Here is a 17,879-nt window from a genome sequence, read left to right as displayed (position 1 = left end):
TGCAATGCTTTCCTGAAGTTTCTGCTAAGAAAATTATGTACACGGCTATCTTTTGCTATCACATAGTTTACATGGCTATTCCAGGTTAGGTTCGATAAAAAAAGAACTCTTAAGTATTCTGCCTCCTCAGTTCTTGCTATCTGTTCACAATCACGTAATATTTTTTTATGATTTTGTGTTGCCTACTGAACCGTACACATGACAGCTCTTGTAGATATTTATTGTGATATTGTGATATTTATTGTGATATGCCACGAATCCGAGAGAAGGAATGGGGTCGCTCTCATAGTAAACAGAAGAATGGGCAAAGCAGTGCTAGGGTACAACAACCCCAAAAACGACCGAATGATTTCACTTCGGATCCAAGGTCACCCTTTCAACATAACAGTTATCCACGTCTATGCACCGACCACTACGGCTGAAGAAGCTGACGTTGAGAGATTTTATGCGGACCTACAATCCCTTTTAGACCGCACCCCATCATCAGACATCGTTTTTCTCATAGGAGACTGGAATGCTAAGGTCGGGAGTAAAGAAATATCCGGAATTATAGGCAAGTTCGGTCTTGGCGAGCCAAATGAAGCTGGGCAGAGGCTAGTAGAGTTTTGTCAAGAAAACAACCTGACCATAGCGAATACTCATTTTCAACCGCACAAGAGGCGCCTGTACACATGGACTTCACCGGATGGTCTGTACAGGAATCAGATCGATTATATTCTTTGCCGGCAGAGATGGAGAAGCGCTATACAAGCAGTAAAAACGAGGCCTGGAGCCGATTGTGGCACCGATCATCAGCTTCTTGTTGCCAAAATTAAGCTTCGGTTGAGGAAAACGCAGGAAACTAGAAGGCCTTTTAGGTATGATCTGGATCAAATTCCATTAGAATATGCTGTGGAAGTGAGGAATCGATTTCAAGAATTAGATCTAGAAGACAGAGAGCCCGAAGAGATGTGGACTGATGTTCGTGATATAATACAATAAGTTGCTACTAAGGTAGTTCCAAAGCAAAAGAAATGCAAGAAAGCAAACTGGTTATCTGAATAGGCTTTGCAAATAGCTGAGGAAAGTAAGATGGCAATAGTTATGGGGGAAAGAGAAAGATACAAGGTTCTCAATGCGGATTTTCAGAAAATAGCAAGGAGAGATAAGAATGCCTTCCTGAACATACAGTGCCAAGCAGTTGAGGACAATAGCCAATTAAGGAACACAGAGCTCTGTATAAGACAATCAAAGATATCAAAGGAAGCTTCTATGCTAAGCTGGGCGTGATAAAGGACAAACGAGGCAACGACCTCATTGAAGCCTCAGACATAAAGAAGAGGTGGCAGGAATACACAGAAGAACTGTACAAGAAGGACCCGAATGTGCAAACCCAACATAAGACGGTTGTGATTACTGATCTCGAGCCGGGCATCCTGAAGAGTGAAGTTGAATGGGCCTTAGCCAGCCTTGCTAAGAACAAAGCTAGCGGAATTGATGGCATTCCAGCTGAGTTGCTTCAAAACCTCAACCATGACGCTGTTAAGATTCTGCATACATTATGTCAGAAGATTTGGACAACCCTGCAGTGGCCACAGGATTGGAGGAGGTCGGTTTACATCCCCATTCCAAAGAAAGGCAGTGCCAAAGATTGTTCCAACTACCGCACGATCGCGCTTATTTCGCATGCTAGCAAGGTGATGTTGAAAATCCTCCAAGGTAGGCTGCAGCGGTATGTGGATCGGGAGCTTCCGGACGTGCAAGCTGGGTTTCGCAAGGGCAGAGGAACTAGAGACCAAATTGCCAACCTTCGCTGGATCATGGAAAAAGCAAGAGAGTTCCAGAAACCCATCTACTTCTGCTTTATTGACTATGCGAAAGCGTTTGACTGCGCAGATCACAGCAGATTGTGGCAAGCTCTCCAAGAGATGGGAGTTCCAATTCACCTCATCTGCAGCCATGAAATTAGGAGACGTCTGCTTCTGTGAAAGAGAGCAATGGTTATCCTTGACCGCCTAGTAAAGAGCAGAGACATTAGTCTGCCAACCAAGATCCGTATAACTCGTGCTATGGTCTTTACAGTTGTGATGTATGGATGCGAGGGTTGGACTGTGAAAAAGGCTGACCGCCGAAGAATTGACGCGTTTGAATTGTGGTGCTGGCGAAGACTCTTGAGAGTTCTTTGGACTGCCAGAAGATCAAATCAGTCGATATTGTCGACCATAAACCCTGACTGCTCATTGGAGGGTCAAATTCTAAAGTTAAAGCTCAGTACTTTGGTCATCTGATGAGAAGAGAGGAGTCGCTGGAGGAAGATTTGATGTTTGGAAAAGTTGAGGGTCGCCGGAGAAGGGGTAGGCAGCGAACGCGATGGTTAGATGGCATCCTCGAGGCACTGCAGATGAAGTTATGTGATGTTAGGAAGATAGTGAGAGACCAGAAAGCGTGGCGTGACATGGTCCACAGGGTCACGAAGAGTCGGACACGACTGAACGACTGAACTGAACTGGCCATTTACGACACCAGTAACCTATGTGGTCGAGATGCTTACAAAGCGGCAGCGTGTGCATGATTGTTATTGTATATATGAATCACACAATTGTTGGCATATAATCGAATATTGAATGTGACGTCTAAGCCTACATCATTAAGCGCATTAAAAATAAACTGGCCCACAAACGGACCCCTGTAAGATGAATGATGATACATGCATGACTGAGTGTGAATTTGATACTTAGCCACTGCTTTTTGGTCCCGGTGTGTCTAAAATTCTTAAAGTCATACCATTGGCTGCTTATTCTTCTTGCCGTTTACATGCAGCATCGAACGCACCGTTGTAATCCAGACTCGCGACTGAGAAAATCCTCTGTACCGAAATCCTATGACCTCATGTTGCGTGCCCCCAAAAAATGTCGCGCCAGAAGATCGCACGATTCCCGATGCCCCGAAACGCATGGCCGGCGTTACTGCCTTTGTAATGCGAACGGATTTCTTGACTTGTGAGTGGCGCGGTCCGTCAACAGAACCTGTAGTCAGAGCGCGTCACCAAGGGACCCAAACCTAAGAAAAAAAGTCATGCCACCGCCAAACATCCAACCACCATCCTTCTGTTCCTCAGCTTAGCGCGCAAACCACAATTCTGCGCCGAATACATGTGAATGATTTCATATTTCTTGTCCGTAAAAACGCCGGAGGCCTCTCAGGGGAAAGTACATCGACGGTAAGAAAAAGAAATCTCTCTCTTGCATCAAGCGCGCGCGCGCCAGACAGAGAGAGAGAAACGTCTACGGTGTTTTCTGATGCCGGCATCGGTGAAAGCCGAACTTTGGCGTGCTCCTAGAACTGCGGCCGTAATCCGCACAAGATCGTAACTCGCCCTGACAACGTAAGCCTGACAACGTGACTCGCTCGCTCGGCAGGTGCGCCTAACCACGTGAATCGCCACATGACAAGACGCTAATCCAACCGCGCGGTGCCACCGTCTTGATGCTGCCATCGCTCGTTTAATAAGGGCCGGTGTCTGTGCGCGGTTTATCTCGCTATGGACAAAGCAAGTCAGCCGACGTCCTCAAGAGTATGGTCCTCTGGTCGCCATTTTCAACCGAGAGAGAAATTTAGCAATCGATAGGGAGCGTAAACGAGCAGCCGAAACCGATGAACAGCTTCGTGTGGCTCGGCGGCGAGCGAAAGTTGTAGATTAACAACATATCAGGCCTAACCCGCTAACCTCGAGGGTTAACCAGGTGATTCGGTGGTTAATTGAGCTAAGCCGGAGCCATTTTCCCTTCTGAACGATCTCTCAGACAGGCACCACTTGCGGATGCAAGGTAAAGGAATACGAAATTAGTTCCACACTTCGTGGAGTAGGCAGTGACTCGTTAATAAGGACAAGAAGCAGGGTTCAAATCAGTCCTAAATTTCGCGTTCTTTTAATTACTTCGGAAGCAAGGAAACTACCTGCAGAGGAGGCCTCAGCATTTGGATCGTATACCGGCGCCACAGCGTTGCAAAGTGACATATACCGTCATAGTTTAAGTGCGAAAATAGGCGGAAGGATCGTGCTGCCGCCCGCGATTTTATTTTTTCCAATAAACATTGGCTGTGGCTAAAGGCAAGTCGGACGCTCCCGATCAATGGTCTTAAAGGTACGTCCGACGGACACGGTGATTTTTTCTTCGGAACACGTCGAACGGATCCAGGAAGTATTTTTCAGAGGTACGGCGGACGGACACGGTGCATTTTTTTTTCGGGGTACGTCGGAAAAGCCGGACGGATACGGGAAGGGTACGGCGGACGGACCCAATCGGCGGGGTTCAGGTTTACGTCCGACGGACCCGACGCATTTTTCTCCGGGATCAAGCAAGGTGTAGGAAGGTAGATGTCGGGCCTTAGGATACGTCGGGAAAGCCGGACGGATCCGAGATCCCCGGATGTGTGGTTGTAGCAACAACTTGGTAGCGATAGCCATATGTAGCCAAATCGAAGTTTGTACGAGGTGTGCGAGGTGCAAGAAGTACGTACTGCATACGTGAAATGTGAAATTACGAATAATAATGCAGTGGCAAAAATAGTGCCTAGAATGGGTGATAGACTACGTGATGGCATGCTGATAGGTTTACGTGAGTTGGACCCAAGGAGGTTATATAGAACTTCTGGAGTGGCGGTCCTCCATGGACGCCAATGCGAGCGGGTGAAGCCGGCCGAGACAGCGGCGGCCATGTTGCAAGGGGCAAAAAGCACGCGGCGCCGGCCAGCGCAAGCGCATCGCGCGCGTTTCGCGATGCGCATGTGAGTTTAAGAAACTCATAATGAAATCATCTTGTCGTTTAAATCCATTGTTTAGACTGCCAGTTTCTTGTTTCTTACGCCTTACATTGTTATAAGAGTGGATGTAATCGGGGCCGAGCTATTATAATGTTCTCTAGATTTTTTCCCTGCTTCTTGGACGAAAAAACACTCTAGCACTGCGGCGTACATAGCACATCCGTAAACTGAGCTTCAAAATTAGAGCACACAGTTGACGAACTCTGTTTCGAGGTGAGAATATGCCCTTAATCCTGCATTGCGGCACGTATGCTTCCCTGACGGTATGAAAAGTTTCTCTCCAAATGAGCGGCATTCGTTGCCTGCATTGCCAACGCTGAATCAACTAAGTCTGTTACTTTAATGATATTAATAGCATCCGAAAACTATATTAACACTGATACTTCTAGAACTAGTGTCACATCTTTCAAACTCTATTGGTAGCACTGTGAGAAAAAATGACAGCATTTTAACAAAAATGTTTCAAGCTGCAAAAGTGTTATGACGATGCTACAGAAATTATGAAGTGCAGGAAAGAAACGAATGATCATGTCTTCTTTCAGATGTTTCTGCCAATAGCTAACCGAGGGGACGCATCCAACGCCAGATGTTGGTTTCTTTTAAGCGGTCAAAAAAAAAAAAAAAATACCGGGAGTCCTTAGCACTCCTTACGTGGTGTGAATCTGTAAACATTGAGACAGTTTCGCTTCTATCACGCGTTTATTTTAACCTAGTGAGGCCCGCGTTAGTTCGGTTTTATATCGTTTTGCGTAGTTTACCATTTGATTTTAAATTGTACTCGTAAAGACCTTTTAAACGATATATGACTTGACGTTGTAGCATAAAGTTCAATTGTTAATGAACTCACCTAATTAAAGCTCATTAGCTAATACCAGCAAATCGTATAGTTCAATATCTCGTTCTCGGTACAAGCTATTTAATGATATATGACTTGAAGCTGTAGCGGAAAGTTGAATTTAATACAAAGAACTAATTTATTTATTTTTATTTATTTTATTTTATTATTGATGGCAATTATAGTCTAGTGCAATTATACTCGCCATATGCTATTCAACGACATAACACTTGAGCCTCTTATATTCGACATCATCAACACAGCTCATTTATACACATTGCATAAATATGCGCTGTGCCGTAGGATCCAATAATGCTGCTCATTACTATACACAATTTTTTTTTTTCAGAACTTTTTAGCTTAAGTTTTATCCCATGCAATTCAAAAGAGAGTGAAGCTATCCAGACAAGTGCAAAGTAGCGTAGAGCCGCAAATGGGGCGTTATATATGGAAGGGCCCCTTGGCGATATCTCCTTCTTGCCCCTTGCAAAATGGCGGACGTCGGCTTCACTTTTCACGCACCGCCTCCACTCCAGTTCTATATAAGCTCCTTGGTTGGACCGTGGCAGTGTGGCAAGCACGACCAGAGCGCAAGCGCATGTAATCGCGGTGTTGACGGCCAGCCCGCGGCCCGCACGGCCGCTCATTTGGTCCTCGTTATCATGTGAATTAACGTCTACGACGGTCGTTATGTAGTTATGTAGTTTTGATTCTACAAAGTTTCCTCACTTCCATCTGTGATGAGATGCGTCACGCTTTCTGCTCGCATTGAGGTTTGGCGCCGCAAGTTCTGCAAACATACAAGCGGCGCTGAAAAAGCTAGGTACTGCCGGTGTGTCTCTAGCCCAAGCATCGCGTCATTCATGTTTGTTGTACAACTGGAGGTGTGGTTTGTCCTTACCGTGGGATGCTGTGATGTCCGGATTACATCCTACGAGAGTGCTGTGCGAGACTACAAGAGTGCTGTGATGAGTGCGCCGATGTCCGGACGGACATCAGTGTGTCATCCGTTTATGATCGGCGATGTTCCACGTGCATGTCAATGCTTATTAGGTGGAGTAGTATGTCCAAAAATATCGCGTAAAGAAAGCGTCGTGAGAATTTGTTCACACGCGCTGTGCAACAGTCAGACGAAAATAAGTCATCAACAATTTGTTATCAGACTGCACTACAGACCCCAAAACTCGGTAAATGGGAATGTACATGATACAGTTTTTACATGTTAGAGTGGACAGAAAAATAAGTGCCCAGCCCACACCGCCGAGTTGAGCATTACTCCAGGTAAAATGGTTCAGGCTTCTGTAAAATAGCTACCTGGCACAGCACCTTCCTAAATGCTCAAGCTTTGTACTATTGTTGAAGGCCACTTTATCAATAATAAAGGAACAAATATGCGTTATGTGTTATTGACTAGAGCTTTTTCAATATGTTATGTTCATTTTTGTTTTTCCTTAGTTTCTTTTGTTTTTCATGTTAGACAAACACAAATGATACACTTTTAAACTTGCCAGTCCAAAGCTGAACATGAATATCTGCCATGCATGTGACAGCTTTAATGCTAGAAAGGTTGACGTGTATAGCATGTACGTAGACGCTGCGACATCTTAGTGGCACGTTCGGCTACTTGCCGCAAGCCCTAAGGTCGTGATTTTTAATGCCAGTGATGGCAGTCGCATTTTGGTGCAGGTGAAATGCAAATGCATATGTTTCCTGCAAGATGTCAACGCAAAGTACAAAGCCCAGGCAGTCAAATTAGTCTGGAGCTCTCCACTAAAGTGTTCTTCATAGCTACATATGTCACTTTAGGATGTGAAATCCTACAAGCCACAGGTAAGATGTGTTGTTTTTTAGATTCTTTAACCTCTCATCTATGCTGTGCATTATTTGGCTAATTTTAGTTCTCAAACAGTTGTTCAAGATGAAGCCGAAGCAGTTCTTGGCATGGTTTCCTGCTTGGGTTAATTTGCTAATTGCAGTTCTTTGGAACTTGCATCAACGCTAGACAGTTCAAATAGGAGGTAGTTGAATTACAGGAATGATGTGGATCATGGATTTCAGTTCTGACGAATGGAAAGCAACGGTCCCCTCCATGCATGCACAGGTGCCCTTAGACAAATACATACTCGAGTGTGTAATTGTGACACATATCAAGAGTCGATAGAAGACCATGTGGAGCCAGTGTGATATTCTTCATCCAGGCTAAAATAAAATTGTACAACAGATGTTGTACCATGCAGAAAAAAATGGTCATTTTGTGTATGATTAACTGTCCACGAATAGTATCTTACTCACAGTACGATGGGATATACAGGGTTTTGAATATTTGGGGGCTGGGATTTAAAACATTCCTATGCAAAATCTACTACACCATTCGAGCTGAAATAACGTTCACAAAGTAGCAAAATATCGTCTACGTTATCTGATAAGTGATTCAACATCGGTACTTGCCTAGATTTTTCGAAATCGAGAAAAACCTGCTCTCGGCGGCGTGCACAATTTTCGCAGAAGAGAGTCGAAAAGCTATTTTAACATGGTGCGTCATCTGTCGGGCAGCGAGGCAAGCGCGCCAACGGCCGGGATGGAGCTTGTCTCACTGCTCGACAGATGACGCATCATGTTAAACTAGCTTTTCGACTCTCTTCTGCAAAAATTGTGCACGCCGCCGAGAGCAGTTTTTTCTCGATTTCGAGAAATCTAAGCAAGTACCGATGTTGAATCACGTATCAGATAACGTAGACTATATTTTGCTACTTTGTGAACGTTATTTCAGCTCGAATGGGTTAGTAGATTTTGCATAGGAATTTTTTAAATCCCAGCCCCCAAATATTCATGACCCTGCACAATATCTGGTTTAGCATCCCAAAACAACTATGCCTGTGAGGAACACAATAGTTGAGGGCTCCGGTATAATCTCGACCACCTGAGGTTCTATCACATGCACTGACACTGCACGGTGCATGACACCCTATTGTTTTGCCTCTATTGAAATACCCCTGCTGTGGCTGGAATCAAATCTGAATCCATGGATTCAGCAGCCAAGCACTCTTAACTACTGAGCCAGCTCAACAGGGTCAAGTAACAAAATGCATGCCATTACATTTCCTTCTAGCCTGTGGTTTCCTTCATAGAACTAATGTATACAAGGAAAAGTAAATGGCCAGAAAACACTAGTTTTATTGCACATTATATTCACATTTCAGCAAATATTCTCTAGGAAGAAATTTCTCATAATGTTTGCATGAAAACCATGAACATCTTACAAAAACAAAACAATGCACTTACTCCACTCCAATTGTTAATGGGCAAGGTTGCATCTATGCTACTACACTGCACTTATAACAAAACCACAAGCCCCATCTGCTTTGGCGAATGACTTGATGAAACTAACGGAGACAGATGTCGCACACCACAGACTGGCAGTGTCGCAACATATCTCTGCATACGTTGCATTTCAATTTCATGCCTTTCCACTTAGATTCAACTGTTGCCAGCAATACTAGTCACCCAACTTTTCTGAAATTTCTTTTTACGCTGTTGGGATCAGCATCCTTGTTTACAATGGTCTTTGGCATTCTCAATGCTATAATTTTCGAATCTTCCTCGCCTGGAAGAATGAAGAAAATGACAAGCCTTGAGCAAACAAAAAATTAGGGAGACTCCTAATCTCCACCTTTTAAGAGCTCTTGTCTGCAGATCCCATTGTGGATTCCTGTTAATTTACATGCCCTTTGCAACAAACTTAATTACTAATTCTTAATTCATGTCTCTGTTATCTCAGACATACTCATTAGTATACGGTCGTAGGCTGCCCTGTAATGTGATAGACAACCTGGCATAGGCCTCTAAGCCTGGTGTTAACCAAACTGTACAAATATGCCTCCATGGCCTAGGAGTAACCTTTCTTACTCGGAGGTGAAACTTCGCGGAATATATTTCAAATATAAGTTTGTATGCTTCAATTAACAGCTCCTGCCATGTCGTGGGGCCTCGTGACATTTGGCTTGTGACACTTTTGGTTTGTGCACAGGGTACATCTGTTAATTACACTGGTTAACATGCATGAAAAATACATTTTCACACGAACTAGTGGCAAATGGTCAAGTGGTGCAGTGCAGATTCTGAGACGTATACCTATATGCAAGCAAGGGTGGCATTATCACATTACGTGATCAAGAGTTCTGTCAGTACCTGCAGTTAATGGCACTTCAATGCCCATTAAAGGACCGCATCAGACAATGGTTGTTGTTAACACAAGACTTGTTCTAACAGCTGTGGGGCCCCACAGCCCATTTTAGCCTTTCAAACCGCGCGCGCTTTTCTCTGTGTTGGTGTCCGCCCGGGCAGCGCGAGTACACATGAGCTATCAAGGGGCTTTAACATGAGCGAGCTGCCCGGAGCGGGGGCGGCATGTTATCGGCGCGAGACAGAGGGTAGATAAGCGCATCGGAAGCATGGCTCGGGGCTTTTTCACCGGGCGGCCGGCCAGATAAGGGCGGCGTGGCAGCGTCCCAAGCCGGCGGGATGTATACACGGACGACAGAGCGGAGTCCTGCGAGGCGAATACGGAAGCGGCGCCTACAAGAAAGCCTTTGTGTTAGCGTGAGTGCTGCCATGCGAGTAGCAATGCGTTTGTACCGTCATCAACGCTTTGGCCCTATTACTCGCCCTATCCGCGCCGCAGTGTGTTTTGTGTTGTCGCGGTGAAGCCCTGACCCATGTTCCGTTTTATTCTGCATAGTCCATTGTCGCGCACTTCGACGGCATGTTTCCAGCGCAGTTTTGACCAATGCTGTTTCTTTTCTATTTTATACTTTTCTGTTGATCCGGAATAAACCGGTGTTTTTAAGAAAGACTTGGTTTTTCACTCGTCGGGCGAGACCATCGCTCGCGGACCCGTATTCTAGAAGGCGGAGCCTTCATTTGGCGCCCAACGTGGGGCCCGAACCCACGACCCTGAGATTAAGAGTCTCATGCTCTACCGACTGAGCTAGCCGGGCGCTTAACGGAAGCTACGACAGCTACGTGGAAGCAGAAGATGGCTTGATCATGCGGTATATACCTGCTGCGGACACCGAGAGTGGTGAGTCCGCATTTCGTGTGGTCATTCCTAAGGGCCTAGGTAAGCATTTCCTAGAGTACTTCCACGATGCACGCCTCGCAGGTCACAGCGATGGCAAGAAAACATATGACAAATTGTGTCGCGTTGCAACATGGCCCGCATGAGAAGGGATGTCCTGACATTCGTCCGCACTTGTCATACCTGCCAGACCGCGAAGCCGAGGGGAGGGAAACCACCGGGCCTCATGCAACCTGTAGAGAGCCGATACCCATGGGAAATTGTAGCTTGCGACATAATGGGTCCCTATCCCATATCAGTGAAAGGGAATCGCTACTTGTTAGTAATCACTGATCATTTCCCGAAATGGGTAGAATTGTATCCCCTGAGTAGGCTGGACTCGAAAATAATTTGGGATAAGCTGCTAGAAACATTCACTCGCTTTGGTTTCCCAGCTCAGCTTATCACTGATAATGCCACGTATTTCACCGGTAGGATATTCACTGCCACTTGCAAAGTTCTTGGCGTGCAGCGCAAAAAGACTACGCCCTACCAGCCTCAAGCAAACATTACAGAGCGAGTGAATCGAAATCTCAAGACTATGATGGTGGCATTCACGGAGCGGCACAAGGACTGGGACGCTCGTATCCAGGAGATGGCCTTCGCCACAAGAACCACGGTAAACCGGTCAACAGATTTTACGCCAGCGGCCATTCTCCTTGGTCGTGAGCTCAGGTTCCCTGTTGAGCATGCTCTGAATGGCTCTGATTTACCGGGTCTTAGCCATTCTAAATTTGCGCATGATCTTTCCAGCCGCTTGGCCGAGACTCTGAAGGAGGCAAGGGAAAACTTGGACTTTGCCCGCCTGGAACACTGTAACCAGTATAACAAGGGAAGGCGACCTTTGGAGTTCACAGTCGGCGACAAAGTCCGTCGCCGCACGCGCCCACTAAGTTATGCAGCAAAAGGGTTTGCTGCTTCTCTCGCTCCACGATGGACTGGCCCTTACACGATAACAAAGCGCGCGTCTCGGCTTTCCTACTTTATTCGCCATGTGCAGGGTGGTCGAGAAGCCGGACCAGTCAACGCGGCCGATCTCCGAGCTTACCACGGCCGTCCACTAGCCACAGAACCACTTGACCTACCAGGCACTACGGGTACCCATGCTCGGCGGATACCTCCAAGCATGAGCCCCGCCAGCAGCAGTACCAGTTCCGTCCTTAGCCCGCGTTATTTTTGTTTTACACCTCGGGAGGTGTCCCGTCTTGAGAGGGGGGGAGTGTGGGGCCCCACAGCCCGTTTTAGCGTTTCAAACCGCGCGCGCTTTTTTCTGTTTGTGTTGGTGTCCGCCCGGGCAGCGCGCGAGTACACATGAGCGAGCTGCCCGGAGCGGGGGCGGCATGTTATCGGCGCGAGACAGAGGGTAGATAAGCGCGTCGGAAGCATGGCTCTGGGCTTTTTCGCCGGACGGCCGGCCAGAGAAGGGCGGCGTGGCAGCGTCCCAAGCCGGGCGGGATGTATGTACACGGACAACAGAGCGGAGTCCTGCGAGGCGAAGACGGAAGCGGCGCCTACAAGAAAGCCTTAGGAATGTTAGCGTGAGTGCTGCCATGCGAGTAGCAATGCGTTTGTACCGTCATCAACGCTTTGGCCCTATTACTCGCCCTATCCGCGCCGCAGTGTGTTTTGTGTTGTCGCGGTGAAGCCCTGACCCATCTTCCATTTTATTCCGCATAGTCCATTGTGGCGCACTTCGACGGCATGTTTCCAGCGCAGTTTTGACCAATGCTGTTTCTTTTCTATTTTATACTTTTCTGTTGATCCGGAATAAACCGGTATTTTTAAGAAAGACTTTGGTTTTCACTCGTCGGGCGAGACCATCGCTCGCGGACCCGTATTCTAGAAGGCGGAGCCTTCACAGCATGCTGACACCATTCCACTGAGCGATGGACATGTATATGCTTACTTTAGATAGCTCATGATTGTGGATCTCATTTGTTTCTATGATTTCCAAGGCGTTCCCGTCGTCAGAAACCTTACACTTTATGAAATCGGGAGCTGTCTTGAAAGGTGATGAAAAGAAATAACCAGGTTACCTTGCCGCAATGCTAAATTACAGATGGTGAATATGCTGCATAAAGAAGCTTGTACAAAGAAAGGTGAGAGTGAAATGACAGGATTTTTGAAACATCGAAATAAACAACAAACTACACTTTGTCAAACCTGTCATCGAGGAATGGAAATCATGCAGTCATCAAAAACACAACATGGAAGATATTTTAGGTAATCTTCCCAAAAGACACACCCACACCTGACACACAGCTTCATACTTATGAAAAGGACAAATCAATATGCAAGGATGTTGAGATGAACTAATAATAAAGTATATCTTACTTACACGTGCGCCAGTCTCGAGAAAATAAGAGGAAAACATTTTGCACAATTTTGCAACAGATCCCTTTCCATCCCAGCATGATCCTAGGAGAGACGTGCAAATTCCCTGCATTTTTGGTTTCCTAAAATGTTCCTAAGCAAGCTACACCCTAAAGAACATTTTAGTCATTGCACACAAAATAAATACATTAAACCTTGTTCTTGGAGCATGGCAGCATTAGTCGCTTATGCACCATAAAGATCAACACAATTCGCTTATAAGCTTTTGGTCTGATGTGGTCCTTATTCATGTGACAGCGCTGTCATGAGGGTCGATGTCCCAGCGATCGGAAAGTGACCTATTCCAATAATTTAAAAAACTGAAGGCGATTCTACAGATCTCTAAAAACGCGCGGATGTTTTGGTTTCGACTGGAGTGCTCAACTGTTTTATCAACGTCCGCCTGTTTTGACAGTCTGGAGAGAAACTGTTAAAAGAATACATTTTTGAACATTTAACGCGTTTCTGAAGGCGTTGCTTTCAATTACGGGGCCCACAAAAAGCAGCTGAATGTCAAACGCCGCCTGGGTAGGCTTTCTAGCAAGACAGCAGTGTAGCGTGGAAACTCGCTCCGCCGGTCCATCGCTGACGCCGCTGACTTGAAAGGTGAACTGTTCAAACTTATAGCTGCTGGCCGCACCTGAAACACTGAATTGTGCATGGTCAAGGCAGAATTTTTTAAACACTGAGCACTGGTAGCTATCGATTTCGCGCCCAATATTATGAAACTCCGTCCTCTCTTCGATCATTGTATGTCCACGGTTGAACATTTATGTGCCTCGGGATAGGCCAGCCGTGGGAACATGGATGCGTGGTTGTAGCAACGATCACCTGCAATGCACACTCTGCAAAATTCCAAGAGTCAGCTTCTGCGACGAATTGTGCAGCGCACATTTTCTACCACATACCTAAGTCCGGCGACGCATGCATATATCTCCCGCTCGTTTCAAAGCTGCGGCCGTTCAGTCGGGTCACGCTAACCTCAAGCATGCGGGGGATTAAACTACATGTACGCAAAACTCAACGACAAGAAAAAGATGCAGGCTGAGCACTTGTCTAGTCTTCCCCTAAATACTAAACAACGTTGCTGTTCGTAGGGAATTCCGATCATTCGCGCTTCCGGCTTTCTGGTTGTGCATTCATGTATTGCGGTGCAGCAGATCTTCGCCTCGACGAGTTGACTCGTGTTGTGTTTTCTTCTCTTCGGGGATGGAAGTTTGAGCGTGTAAAGTGATTTACAGTTGTGCATTCCTCTCTCCTGTATTGTGTGCGAGGGGTGTTGCCGCATCCTGTGCGTGGCGCGGCGCGGGAGCCGAGCCGGAGTAAGACGATGCTTCCCCACCGACCCCTCTGCTGCTGTACCGCGTGATCTGGCGCCTGGGAGCTCAAGGTCGAGACATGCGGAGGACCGCGCCCCGGCGCCGGGAAAGAGACTCGCCTGCAGATCATGTTCTCGCTGTTTCGTGAACTGACAGAAAGCGTGAACTGACACAAAGCAGACGCGTGTGTGCGGCGCCCCCTTCGGCGCCGAGGAAGAGGGGCTCCCCTGCGGGTCAGTCGGTCGGAACTTTGCTTCGGGAACGGAAAGAAAGAAGTCGTGCGTGTGTTTTTTCCCTTGTTTAACCTCCCCATATAATCTAAAGTTCAATACAGTTTTGTCGTTTGTTCTCATGAAAGTTTCACCGTGTCGTCATTGACTGTCAACTCACAACAACTCGCAGCTCGCCGCAGTAGCAGCGTAAGCATCTATCGGCATGTCTTTCTAAGCATCTATCGGCACCGGGCCATATTTTTACGAAACCATCATCGAAATTATCAACCCACAGTCACAGACCGCGGCCGAGACCGGCCGCGCTGCCGGTTTCGTGGCAACCAAAATTTCCGATTTGGTCGCTTCAACGGCGCGCCGCCAGGCGTCGTGTCGTGCGGCGACTTTGAACAGCTGGCGGGGCAGCAGGCTGTGCGACGCCGACGGCGCGGTGAGGCCAGCGAGGCCGCCACCCGCCACACCCGGCGAGACGCGTGGAGCTGGCCCGCATGCGTGTTGCGACCGCGGGAGAACTGCTGCTGCCCGGCTCGCCGGTCTCTCGTTTTCGGATCGCGCCGTCGCGTGGGTCGGCGACCCTCACCGAAAAAACACGGCTCGTCGTCCCTGACCGCACGATAAGCTCTCCCGCCGCGGCTGCATCGGCTGCTTGTCACTCGCTCTTTTCTTTTTAGCTGGACTTGAGGCAACGCAGACGCGTACCTCGACTGGCCGGACTTCGAGCTCATCGGGATTCCTTCCTGGCAGAAGCGCCGATCCTTCTCATCCGTGCAGTTTTTGTGAAAACGCTGCCTTGCCGGCCGACATTGGCATGGAGGTGGTGCCTTACTTCTTGCTCCTGCTCGAGCTGTTGGGCGTCGTGGGGCGCTGTGTGGTGTCGATGCTTGTGTACATGCTGCGACTGGCAGTTCCGGGGAGCCGCAAGTCGCTGCGTGACAAGCATGTGCTCGTGACTGGAGCGGGTCACGGGCTGGGACGCGAGATCGCCCTGCGCTGCGCGGACTTGGGCGCCAAGCTCATACTGCTCGACATCAACAAGGTGGGCAGGGCTGAAGTTGCCTCTCTCTCTCTGTCTTTTTTTTTTTAATTCAATCTTAGCGGTATTAGTCACTCGATTCCCAATACATTCTTTCTCTTTCGTGGTGTCCGCGGTTGTCGTTCGCGCTAGCGCACTTGTATCGGGTTTTGTCTCCAACTGGGATTTCAGCTTACCGCCACCAACACGTTAAACTAGTACGCTGGAGGCGGCGCCACACACAAGCCGAAGACTGCGCGACGTGTGTCCGTCGCGGAATATCTCGCGCAGAACACGATATATTTCAGGTCTAGTCATCTTGGCATTATTTGCAACCTGGTGGTTCGCTCGCAGGCACAGGCTTGCTCGCATCAAGTAATCAAACATTTCAGTGCGTAACGCGCGCCACCACATTGAACCCGAGTCTGCACCCTGTTAATTAAGGTATCTTGTGATTATTTCAAACTAAAGATAGAGCTAGTCTGCAAGATTCGCGGCAGAGCTAAAGTTGTTTTTCCTATTTGCATTCTGCAGAAAAAGGAGTCATTCCTTGGGGAATTTTTGCGCTTTTCTCGTGCTTGTGGTGTAACGCAGCTTCTCCTGACTGTTTGGGAGTCAACTGCTTAACCACTCCACTGTGCAAGTTTTTTTTTTTTTTGTTGTGGTTTTTTTTTTTTGTCCTTTATTGTATGACTAGTCCGCCTTCCTAAACTTTGTCTAAGAAGGAGGCCAACATCAGGGAGGGAATCAATTTTGTTTTTCGGCAGCTTTGAAGCGTAGAGAAAGACCCCCCCCCCCCCCCCCCCCACACACACACACACACACGCCGTCCCCTCATTTCTGTTCTTTTTTTTTTTAAACTCAAGTGAGCTTCGACGTAACGTAGCAGCGCAGTCAGACAGCGCAACTTGCTTTAATACAAACATTGTCTTTTTGCGCTGTTCATGAGTACTAGCAAAGAACCAGCCATGGTGATATCGCCTTATTTGGCATTCCAAAGCGAAAGGCACGAAATGTGAGCGGCAGTAACGATAGAGAAACAATCAACTTGCAGGATAGTGTAACTGCAACCATGCTACACTCTTGCAGCTTTCTTGCGAACCTGGTCCGGCGTTATCATATAAGCTTGACGAAACGTACTGATAAATCTCGTCCAATATAAGTGGGATTCGATTAAATTTCTCAATTAAGATAAAAGAGCCCTAGCATTTAAATCTTCATGGTATCATGAATTTCAAGCCTATATCGATTGTTGTGATTTTCTCTCTCTCTGGCTCTCTGGCTCTCTCTCTCTCTCTATATATATATATATATATATATATATATATATATATATATTGGCTCTCTCTCTCGCTCTCTCTCTCTCTCTCTATATATATATATATATATATATATATATATATATATATATATATATTGTAGTGTGGTAATCTTCATCGATATAACCACTGACATGCGTCGCGTGCTGCCGCTCTCAAGGACGAAGAAGTTGTTCGCTGCCTTGCTCTTTCGCCACGCCTGACGCTTCGCTGCGAGTCTCCCCTGAGCGGCTGGAATCACCTGGGTTCACCGAATAAACACACCCCTACAATATATATATATATATATATATATATATATATATATATATATATATATATATATATATATATTACAAGAAAATGCTGATAACGAGAAAGCGTTCTCTGATTTCGAGCAGGTTTGGTTAGCAGTACGAACACACGACAGCAATTTAAGTCCCAACGCGCTACGAGAGGCGCCGTATTGGGGCTTCGGAAATTTTGACCGCCCGTGGTTCTTTAACACGCACGGACGTAGCCACCGTGGCGGGACAGCAAACGCCAGCAGTTAAAAAACGCCGCTGCCTTTAGCCTCGCCGCGTTGAATTTCCTCCTTGGTTAACTTGCGAATCCGCCGTAGCAGCTGAGAAGACGCCGAGCCTGTTTTTGGCTGGTGGCGTTCAGTGGGGCGAATGAAGCCACTGCTGTCAGAGCGTGTAGAGACGCCACCTGGAAATAAATGAGAAAATTCTGCTACTTCTAAAATCCAGGCGCAATTTTATTTTCAGGCAGCGTTTAGCTGTGCAAGCGAGTTCTCGGAATTTCGTCCACACTACTAGAAAACAACCGAAAATGAAATTTCTTACCTGCGTCCCTCGCAAACGGAAATGTTCGTGACTCACCCTTGAATG

General features: G+C 47.0%; 1 protein-coding gene and 1 non-coding gene across 2 annotated transcripts in view; one reads left to right on the top strand and one right to left on the bottom strand.

The window, feature by feature from the left end:
• Positions 1–10,562: 10,562 nt before the first annotated feature.
• On the bottom strand, positions 10,563–10,635 carry TRNAK-CUU (transfer RNA lysine (anticodon CUU)). The gene has a single exon. It is a non-coding gene; the product is annotated as a tRNA-Lys (tRNA).
• A 4,447-nt stretch (positions 10,636–15,082) lies between these two features.
• LOC146207132 (17-beta-hydroxysteroid dehydrogenase 13-like) overlaps positions 15,083–17,879 on the top strand; it is a 113,415-nt gene continuing 110,618 nt past the window's right edge. The window contains exon 1 of the mRNA XM_084602474.1: positions 15,083–15,712. Coding sequence (XP_084458600.1) covers positions 15,485–15,712 — 228 coding nt within the window. The 5' untranslated portion in view covers positions 15,083–15,484. The remainder of the gene's footprint in view (positions 15,713–17,879) is intronic.

Source organism: Amblyomma maculatum, chromosome 1, assembly GCF_055883805.1.
Source record: "Amblyomma maculatum isolate TAMU_Amacu chromosome 1, ASM5588380v1, whole genome shotgun sequence".
In the NCBI taxonomy this organism is placed as follows: Eukaryota; Metazoa; Arthropoda; class Arachnida; order Ixodida; family Ixodidae; genus Amblyomma; species Amblyomma maculatum.
This window is presented reverse-complemented; position numbering and strand designations above follow the sequence as displayed.